Source organism: Nyctibius grandis, chromosome 3 (genome assembly GCF_013368605.1).
Source record: "Nyctibius grandis isolate bNycGra1 chromosome 3, bNycGra1.pri, whole genome shotgun sequence".
Lineage (NCBI taxonomy): Eukaryota > Metazoa > Chordata > Aves > Nyctibiiformes > Nyctibiidae > Nyctibius > Nyctibius grandis.
Window position 1 is genome coordinate 9,667,516 of NC_090660.1, and position 10,602 is coordinate 9,678,117.

General features: G+C 47.3%; 1 protein-coding gene across 2 annotated transcripts; it reads left to right on the top strand.

The window, feature by feature from the left end:
- The first annotated feature begins 286 nt into the window (after positions 1 to 286).
- On the top strand, positions 287 to 10,490 carry SIRT5 (sirtuin 5). Of its 2 annotated transcripts, none has more exons than XM_068396761.1 (9): positions 287 to 363; positions 721 to 868; positions 3,311 to 3,444; positions 4,988 to 5,213; positions 6,756 to 6,843; positions 7,803 to 7,856; positions 8,789 to 8,912; positions 9,733 to 9,848; positions 10,221 to 10,490. In XM_068396761.1, the coding sequence occupies exons 2-9, from the start codon at positions 739 to 741 to the stop codon at positions 10,294 to 10,296; spliced, it is 948 nt and encodes a 315-aa protein (XP_068252862.1). In that variant the 5' UTR covers positions 287 to 363; positions 721 to 738; the 3' UTR covers positions 10,297 to 10,490. The 2 variants fall into 2 exon arrangements, with proteins under 2 accessions (XP_068252862.1, XP_068252863.1); XM_068396762.1 differs by lacking the exon at positions 287 to 363 and adding an exon at positions 496 to 630.
- Positions 10,491 to 10,602: the final 112 nt, after the last annotated feature.

Here is a 10,602-nt window from a genome sequence, read left to right on the forward strand (position 1 = left end):
AAAAAAAATGAGTGAAATCTCAGCTTGACTGAAAAGGACTAAAGAGGTTTAAAGTTGTTGGGGAAGGGGGGAGAGGAAGAGGCTGGATGAAAGCAGTTGCTGTTTTGCTTCTAAGCTAAAAAACAGCTTTCCTCATTAAAAAAAAAAAACCTCTGGAAAATCTGAGTTGCAGCTTCTGCTCATCCATTCCCTCCTGCCTTACACCCGCTACCGCGTGGGAGCTCTGCCAGCTGTTAAGAGGCGAAACCGGGGAGGAGCGGAGCGAGGGCCGGCCCCTCCGCAAAGCCCCGGGGCGGGGACGTGCGACGCCGCACGCCTCAGCACCGCGCAGCCCCGGTAGTGTCGCCGGTCACCGCCGCTCAGGTGAGTGACCCCCGGCGGGGCGCGAACCCCTGGCCCCGCGGGCCGCGAGGGAGGACGGAGCCTCGCCGAGGGGGAGGCGGCGGCGGCGGTTGCCGCCGCCGCCTCCCCCTCGGCGGGGCTCCGTCCTCCCTCGCGGTTCCCGTTCGCCCTTCTGCAGGCGGGCAGCTGCACGTAGGCTCCGTGCCCGCCGGGGTTGGTGCCGCAGCTCTCGGCGATCGCAGCCGGGGAGTTGCTTTTGCGTGAGGCAGCGAAATTTAAAAGCGTCGCGTGAGTTAAACGTTATTCGACAAAATATTAAAGACAAAATATTAAGACAAAATCCGCGACGGTGCTTGTGTTTCATTTCTTTCTTCTCAGGTAAAACGCTTCCGAGGGATGCTGATGAGCCTCTTTCAATTTACCGCTAGAAGGTTGGTTTCCCAAGCGTGTTGTGGACTTAAGGCTGCTGCTGCTGCTGCTTCTAAGAAAAACAAGTTCTGCTTGGAAATGGCTCGTCCTAGTTCAAGTAAGACATCTGTTTGTTTCCTTTAGCACCTTGGACCGGTGTTTAAGCTAGATTTGCGGTTCTAGAAGGTTTTGTGTAATCGCCACAATCTGCAGTTTAATTCAAAATATTTAGAAGAGCACAAAGTTGTTTTTTTTTTTTCAGCTGCTAAAATTTATCTTCTATGGATAGTTCAAAAAAAAACCCCTCGCATAGTTGCAGTTAGTGTGGTTGCCTGGTGATTTGTTTTTAGTAGTTATGATTTATGCACATAAACACATGCTAATTAATTGCATTTCCTTTTCATAATCCTAATGGGTAATAAAACTCACTCCTCATTTCTTTGTACAAGAATTATGGAGGGCCTCGAGCATTTGTAACAACTCGGGAGCCGTGTTCAGTCTAGTAGTAGTAAATATCCTCTTTTTGTTTGGTGCGGGGGGGTTGGTTTTGTTTTTTAATTTGAGGATGTGTTTTAATTTGAAAACCACGCGCAGCGCTTCACAGGTATAACAGTGAAGCCCCTGGCAGTTGGGTAGCCCAGGTGCACTTGCTTTTTTGTGCTGCTGTGAGCCACCAGCATTTGGCTGCTGTCAGGGACTGGAGACTGGACTAGGAGGACTTTGCCCTGATCTTCACACATCCGAGGGCTTTGTGAGGTTTGGTTTACAACAGTAGATGAGGCATCAGCATTGTGGTGTTCTCTTCCCAGTTCTGTGGCTCTTGTGCTGTGGGTCTTGGGCCTTCCCCAGTGACTGTCTCTCCTTATAAAAACTTACCTGCCTTTGGTTTAAAAAAAAAAAATAAAGAACCACGTAGTAAATTGTGCAGATTAGGGTTGGGATCAGCAGCTCGAAGCTCAGCTAGAGGCCAGTCGCTAGTGGTGTACTGTAGGAGTCAATACTGGGGCCAATATTGTTTAATACCTTCATGAATGATCTGGATGATGGGGCAGAGTGCACCCTCAGCGAGTTTGCAGATGACATAAAGCTGGGAGGAGTGGCTGATATGCCAGAGGGTCGTGCTGCCATCCATCCAGAGGGACCTGGACAGGCTGGGGATGTGGGCTGACAGGGACCTCCTGAACTTTAGCAAATGGAAATGCCAAGTCCTGCCCCTGGGAAGGAATAACCCCAGGTACCAGAACAGGCTGGGGCCAACCTGCTGGAAAGCAGTTTGGCAGAAAAGGCCCTCAGGGTCCTGGTGGACACCAAATTGACCATGAGCCAGTGATGAGCCCTCATGGCAAAGGCGGCTAATGGCTGTCCTGGGCTGCACTGCACAGAGCATCCCCAGCAGATGGAGGGAGGTGATCTTTCCCCTCTGCTCAGGACTGGTGAGACACACCTGGAGTGCTGGGCCCAGTGCTGGGCTCCCCAGTACAAGAGAGACATGTACATAATGGGGAGTGTCCAGCGAAGGGCGCAAAGATGATTAATGGCTTGGAGCATCTGACATATGAGGAGGGGCGGGGAGAGCCAGGACTGTTCAGAAGACAAGGCAGGCTCTTCTCAGTAGTGGCCAGTGACAGGACATGAGGCAATGGATGCAAATTAAAACACATGAGATTCCATCTGAACACAAGAAAACACTTTTTTACTGTGAGGGAGGTCAGACACTGGAATGGGTTGTGCAGAGAGGTTATGGAGTCTCTGTCCTTGGAGATACTCAAAAGCCTCCTGACTGGACACTGCCCTGGACAGTCTGCTCTGGCTGACCCTGCTTGAGCAGTGGGGTTTGGACTAGGCAATCTCCAGAAGTCCCTTCCCACCTCAGCCATTCTGTTATTCTAACATAGGTTGCTTTAAAATCAATATCTGAGGTAAACTGGAAGAGATTTTTTTTGGTCTCTCTTTAGCTAACCTGTTCCTTTTTAATCTTGTTTTGACTCTTAGAAAAATGCAAAAGAGATGTCCCATCTTTTTCCCAAGTTACTTTACTGTGCAGGGAAAAATGGAGGGAATATACATTCCAAAATAGAAAACACAATTGCAAACGTAGAAAATGGGCAAGATGCCTCAGAAGGAAACGAGTTTTCCCAAATTACCTTAATTTTGAAGGTGATACTTTGTAACTAAATGTAAATTTTTTTCATCTCAGGATCTTACCTTACAAGTAGGAAGCAAACTGTTCCTGGGTGGTGATGGCAGCAGCTGTTATCAGGGTAGCATCTAGTGTGGGGTTTTAGTTTAAGGCTCTGCCTTTCAAATATTGAGTATAATCATAGTTTAATATGTGTTGCCCTACTGAGCTTGCTCACATAAATTTTTGAGGATCTCCAGGAATCGTCCTTCAAATTCCAACATACAGAAACTCAGAAATAAATTAGAATTCTGAAATTAAAGTAACGGGAGGTGTACGCGGAAGCCGTTTCTGGATGTGTAAGTTTGCCAGCACTGTATGTATGGCCTCTTACATAAAAGGGTGCTTGAACAGCTGTTCGTTTTTCCTCCCCACACACAGATATGGCTGATTTTCGGGAAGTGTTTGCCAAAGCAAAGCATATAGCCATCATCACCGGAGCCGGTGTTAGTGCCGAGAGCGGAGTTCCTACCTTCAGAGGGCCTGGAGGTTTCTGGAGGAAGTGGCAAGCCCAGGTACGTACTGGTGGCACGTGTTTGCGCCGCTGTGCTTCGCAGTCCCTTGGGTAGGGGGGACTGAAGGCTCAGAAGCTGGGTGCCTTAGAAGGTGGAAGCGCTCCCATGGTGGTACGGTGGGGACAGAGCTCTCCTGACAGCCGTGTCTGCAGCTCTTCCCCGTGCCTGGGGGAAGATGCTGTGGGCAGCTGCAACTTTTTTTCTGTTGTTTGGGTTATCGGCTGTTTGGGAAAAACGATGTTCTTGCAGACAGCTCTGGGACTTTCTGCCATGCCTGTTTTCTTGCTGCCTTGCAGCTCAGCTGTTTGCTCATCTTTTGACACCCTCGCTGTTTTCATGCCTTTTGGAGCCTTTCCTGTTTTAAGAACCTTTTACCAAAATAACAAAGGACAGGGCTGATGATACTGACTAGTTGTTTTCTTTTAATCTCTGTTTCTCATAATACTCCTTAAAAATGTTTTAGGATTTTTGTTTGTTTGTTTGTTTGGGGATGGGGTTCCTCACAGTCTTTAACTCTCCCACAAGCATTGTCTCTCTTGCTGGTGAGACCTTGCCAGCATTGGGAGCCACTGGGGTGGGAGAGGAGGTGGAAGCAGACACTGTGGGGTGGAGTGACGCATCGGAGAGCACCAGAGTTGTACAGGTGCCTTGGGAGTCTGATCCTGCGTGGTGCTGCAGATGTTTCAAGTAACCATTGTGCTGTCCGTTACTGCTCCCCCAAACACTGCAATCACATTTGCTTTCGTTATGTTTTTTTAATGATAGCATTCATTAAAGATTTGTTGAAGTTAAAAAGGGGTCAAAAAGATGAGGTTTTAGAGATGGTTTGAATCTAAAGGCGCATTTTTTCTTTCAGTGACTATTAATTCAAATAAAGCATGTGTGTGTGTATGGATGCCTGGTCCTTCTGCATCGGAAAGGTTGCATTCAGCGTTTTTATATCAGTAGAACTGGGCATTGAAGCGTTACACTGAGCTACGCCTCGTTTTAAAAAAGATAAGGCAAAATTAAAGTTAGTGTGAAAAGCATAGCTTAGATTTTACAGGCACATAAGGAGAAGACGTTAGACTTGAGTCTTGACAATGGCTCTAATTTGGTTTGTGTTACACTTAAATTAAGGCAGAAAAGAAATTGCTAGTAAAGGAAATACATCCACACGATGCTGAGTTTTATGGCTGCTGTGGAAAGGAGAGTTCTGAATGCCAAAAATCACATGCATTGAAATATCTCATCTTCCCTTGTGCTGTACTAAACTCCTAATAGCTTGGTAGGGCGGCACAGAATCAGGTGTGAGTGTACTATGTAAAACCACGTACCGCGCTATTGATATCAGTTATTTCCTCATTGAATAAGATACTTTGACTTGTCCTCGTGAGGGCTGTTGAGCTGTATTCTTGCCAACTGCATCTGGTTATAAATAATCTGCTTTTGATTGTCTCGTGTGCTGGTAGCAGTGTAAATGGCAGTATGGTAGGAGGCTTCGTCCGGGGAGGGGACTTTCTTGCCCTGTTGCTGGTAGAATGGACTGTTCTGTCTTTTCCAGGAGCTGGCTACACCAGAGGCTTTTGCACGAAACCCTTCTCGCGTGTGGGAATTCTACCACTACCGCCGGGAAGTGATGTTGAGTAAACACCCAAATCCTGCGCACGTGGCCATTGCAGAGTGCGAAAGGCGACTGAGCAAGCAAGGGAGGAGCGTTGTGGTCATTACTCAGAATATTGACGAACTACACAGAAAGGCAGGCACAAAGCACCTTTTGGAAATTCATGGTAAGAATCAGCTTAGCTGGCAGCTACAGGCCAGCAAACTTGTGGGGGAGAAGACGGAGCAGGATAGGTACCAGGAGGAAATAAATTTGTCTTTAAAATGATAATAACTTGCATGAAGTTACTTACAATATCCCTCTGTTCTCTTTTTGGAAGTTGTTTTAGGTACTTCATAGCCTCCCTCTATTTCTCATCTTTCTTTTTTAATGGATTCTGAGAGTACACAGGAGCTGGTTCTCCCTTCCCACTTGCTTGGTTTCGCCTCAGATCCACTTGAATACATGTGGATAGTGACACTCGGTGGATTTTTCTTAGAAAAGGGGAAGAGAATCCATGAGGACTTCTGCTGTGTGGTGGTGGTAGTGCTGCACAGGTATTGCCACCACTAAAAGGTATATTGGCAGGAGTGGTCTCACCAGTGCTGGTGCTTTGCCTGTGTCCTGTCCTGCCCCTCAAAGACCCACCTGTGTGGTCCTTGGCTATAGGAGGAAGAAGGGGCTAGAAATGGATGAGATTCCCTTACTTTTCTCTCCTACACCCAGTGGCAATCCCTCTCTCTTCCCTGTACTTAGTGGCATTCCTTGCTCCTGCTCTCTCTTCCGCAAAGTGCCAGAGGAGCACAGCGCAGGAGCAGCACGCGGGGGTCAGCAGGGCTTTTGGATCTGAGGAAATATACAGGTGTGGAGAGAACGAGGGTAGGGAAACCCTCCTCCTTTCTCCACTCTGCAGGCCCTGCCACAGGCTGACAGTCTCCCAGGACAAAGTCCCATCCTGGTCCTCCAGCACCATGATGCTGCTTAACTTCAAGTATCACGAAAGGTTTAAATGGGATTTCCCACCACTCCTTTGTGATCTGGACACAGGAAACCTGCACAAATTGTTTTGCAGTTGTGGATCCAAGGGTAAAGCCTTGGGCATAGTTTAATTTTGATTATCCTTATTCCTTACAAAATACAAACAATTTTAAACTCTTGGTAATATTGTGCATCTCCACAGCACGTTACTAATTCTACAAAAGTTTTGGGGTTGGGGAGTTTGCATAAACCAAAATAGCATTAAACAGCATATATATTTTTTTTTAGAAAACATTTCTGGTTTAAGGGGAGAAACAATAAGCAGAAATCTCCTTCAGTAATGTTTTAAATTATTATTTTCCTCAGAAATAGTTACAAGGCTTGTGTTACAAGGCTCTTGTCTTGAGGTAGAACAAGGTGATGAATCATTGCTTAGAGGGACTGTCGCTGTTGTTCGCCGCGGCCTTTCAGCTGAAGGGGCCGTGTCTCTCTCTGCTGGGCCTGGTCTGTGCTCAGCTGTGATGCCGGTCACCTTGGGCTGCTGAACAGAAGCGTGTGTACGTGCTGTGTAAATAGTGTCTCGTTCATAACGCTGCCGGGTCTCAACACTTGGCTGTTACGTTCATGTAGTAAGTTACCCACATGGTATGGACTTCAAATAAAGGCTCTCCGGGATAAACACAACCACCTGCTGCAGCCACACCTCAGAGCAATCGCTCCATCCCTGATGTTTTCTCTTTGTGTGTTTCAGGTAGTTTATTTAAAACTCGATGCACCAACTGTGGGAACGTGGCGGCGAATTACAAGAGTCCAATATGCCCTGCGTTGGCCGGGAAAGGGTAATGCATCTGCCTTGTAAACTCTCTGTATTTCCTACTTTATCTGCTGCTCAACAGAAAAGGAGCCATTTTAGGAGCATATGGGAGTTTCAGCCAACCACCCCATTTTCCTTTAGTAGTATTAATGCTTAAATTTTACACAGCTGTTTTGAAGTGTCAGTATACTGTTTGGTAACTTCAGTGAGAGCCCATGATATCCTAAGTCCTGTGGGTGAATAACTGTTAACCTCAAAGTTAGCACAACATTATATACATTTTAATTAGGAAAATTTCAGATGGTCTGAAACTCTTATATTGGACATCAACTAATTTTACTCTTTGAGAATGTGTGTTTACTCCCACCGTCTTCACCTTCCAGTTCTTTATTAAATTGGATGCTTATTCCTTAAATTGGACTGTCATCACTTGATACATGGATTGTCCTCTTCTGCATCTCTTGAGCACCTAGTAGCTTCTGTCCTTGAGCTCATCAATAAGGTTCTCAGGATTACAGGTCTCAAAATGCAGATGTGTGAAACAATCAGGAGGGAAGCATCAGTTCCCAGGATTTCTGCAACTTAAAAACTTGCAGAAGAATCCTTTAGTCCCCTTTTTCTAACCATCCTCTTTCTTTCTCCATTAAAAAAGGGGGTGGGAGGATGAGGCAAGCATATGCTCATAGATCTTTTGGGTTTTTTTCCCTTTGCATTTCACCGTATCTTTAGATAGCTACATAATTATTTGTGGTGCCTTTGACAGACTTTGACCAGCTCATGACAGCTGCTTAGCTCTGGGATAATTCTGGACAAATGCCTGCCTGCCCTGCATGTGGTATTTTAGGGTTGTAGTAGGTGTTGAAGATGGCTGAAGTTGCAAAGCTTCCTTGACTGGAGAGTGTGCTTTAGAGAATACTAAGTTTTTATTAATATATAAAGTGCACTTTGTATGATTTAATATGTATTTCAATTTTGTAACTTCAGGGCTCCAGATCCTGAAACAGAAGATGCTGCGATTCCAGTTGAAGAGCTTCCTCAGTACGTATGGACCACTTTGGTTTTTGCTGTTACCTCTTCATGCTTTGTGCATCTCAAAGGCTTATATTGCTGTTCACGTGGCTTTGGAAGGACACGGAAGAATTCTACAGGAGAAAAAGACATGGGACACTGCCCCAGAGAACTGAGTCTAAAGTTATGGGCGACAGCAGACAACAGGAGTGTGTGCTAGAAGTTTACCGTGATGCTAAAGGGATCACATGCTTGTGTGCTTGAGCATCAAGCTGAAACATGCCTAAACTCGTGGGTTTTGTAGTCAGTGGAGTAGTAGGAGAATTGCAGTAAGAAACTTCAGTGCTACACAGTAAACATTTTGTTACTTTGCAGGTGCTACCTGCTGTTAGTCACTCTGGAATACCGTGCTGGGGTACAGCCGCTGCGTAGTCCCTTGCAGGCATTAGATGTGCCACAGTGCTTTTTTTTATAACGGCTGAAGCTTTGCCTTAGCTAGTTGCACATGCAAGAAGCCACCGTATTTTTCATCAGGTTCCTAAGAGGCTAACACGATGCTTCTCTCAGTTTGCTTTCTCCTTAAAAACCTGTTGGCCAGTTTGTTAAAGCTGATGGAGGCCGAGGTCTGTAGCACATACTATGTTCTTAAGTCTTGTGCATTTCAGGAGCTGAGTAAAGGAAAGACGTGATTAAGTATCTGCGTTGAATAGCTGTTCATCAGCCTGCTCTGTGTGACCAGGCAGCATGTGTATACTTCCAACACGCATGCAGCACAGTATCAGCAGCCTTCTGTCCAGCACGTGGTAGAGGAGGGTGTGGGGAGGGCTGTGAAAGAGAAGGGAGAAGGAGTGAGGGCAGACACGTCCAAATGAGAATGAGAACTGCTTTGCTGTTGAATACTGTTTTGCAGGTTGAAACGTCCACATCAGCAGGATAACAGTCCCTTTGTGATTTTTAAACAGGTGTGAGGAGGATGGCTGCAATGGGCTCCTCCGTCCCCACGTCGTGTGGTTTGGTGAAACCCTGGATCCTGACATTCTCACCGAGGTTGAGAAGGAGCTTGAGATATGCGACCTCTGCTTGGTAGTGAGTGCCGCTTCTGTTACCTAGCCTCTTCACCCGCAGGGAAGCCACGCTGGAGAGGTTGCACCTCCTGGGTAAAGGAGATGCATCTGCACTTCCCCAAGGGAGCTAAAAGACTCTCTAGTGTTGAGTGTAGAATGTTAAAAGACCATCAAGTTTGAAAATTTACTTGTACTACTCCGAAGTTAACAGGTTCAGCATGTGTGCATCTGGCTCAGCTGGCATCTACTGTCTGCATTTAATGTACACAGGTGTTACAGATTCAAGTGTTAGAGCTTAGCTAATATTTGAATTTCTCAAATAGTGAAAAACAGAATTATTTTGATGCTCAGTTTTAAAAAAAGGTGACAAAATGTTGTAAGGACGTAGCTAGCTGTTATCATGTGCTGCTTTTTTTGTGACAGTTTACATGCCATGTAGGTTCCAGATCGCTGACGAAAACATTTGCTCAGAATATTGTGTACCCTTCACAGAATAATCTCACGTAACAGAAGGGACGTTTTGTGGCTTTTTTCCTGAAAGCAAAGTCTACCATTTTGTTTCTGGGTTTTTGTTCATTTACAGTTACAATCCCCAAACAGGCTGCTTTGGGTTGCGTCAGAGAAACAATTCCCAATTCTTAACGCTATGCTAAATAGCTACACATGCAGGGACACTAAATATAGATATAGATTTGGTTTCATTTCTGTAGGGATCTTCCATGCTTTTGTGGTTTCACACATCCAGTGTTCCGAGAAGGCTCCTTGCCTTGCGGGTTGGTTTGGTTTTGCCTGTTTTAACTACAGGCCTGCTACACTTGTGATTTTTCACCCTGTCCGTGCAGGTCGGGACCTCCTCCGTGGTGTATCCTGCTGCTATGTTTGCCCCTCGGGTATCTGCCAGAGGAGTGCCAGTTGCAGAATTTAACATGGAAGCCACTCCTGCTACAAGCAGATTCAGGTAAAGCTGTTCAGTTTTAAACTAGCAAGCTTTAGTCCCCTCCATCTTCACTGTCTTGCATTGAATTGCTTTGAAAAATTTTGAACATCTATTTTTTTTGCCCAATATTTAAGAAATTCATCTTTTCTTACTTATTAGAAGAAAATAGTATGTTCTCTGTTGCTGCAATTAACTTACACCGAAGACACAACTGTATTTTTCTAAGTGTGAAGCTGAAGCCTGTCCTCAGCTCCCGGAGGGCCTAACCGAACCCCTCAGCAGCAGGGCCGGGCTGACTCGCTGCCCGCCGCTCAGATGCACTCGGGCGCTGCCAGACAAACAGCAGCGAGCGCTGGTCCTTGCCCGCCCCTTCACCCGGCTGTTTCCTTCCAGGTTCCACTTCCCGGGCCCCTGCGGGACCACCCTGCCGCCGGCGCTGGCCCGCCACCAGACGGAGATCATCTCCTGAGCGCCGCGGAGGGGCCTGCGGGGAAGCGCCGCAGCCGGGGCCCAGCGCGGCGGGGGCGCGGGGGAGGGACGGGGTGGGTGAGAGCAGGCGGCGGGTCTCGCCGGACCGTCCCCTCCCCGTTTTCCCACGGCAATAAACGGGCGGCGGGGCCGGGCCGGGCGGATCGGGCCCCGGCGCCGCCTCAGGCCGCCGCTCTCCGGTTGTCGTCTGTCTGCGCGCGCGCGGCGGGGGGGGCGGGTACGAGGGGTCGGGCGCAAGGGGGCGGGGCTCGCGGCCGAGCTCGTGCGGGGGGCGGGACGCGCATGC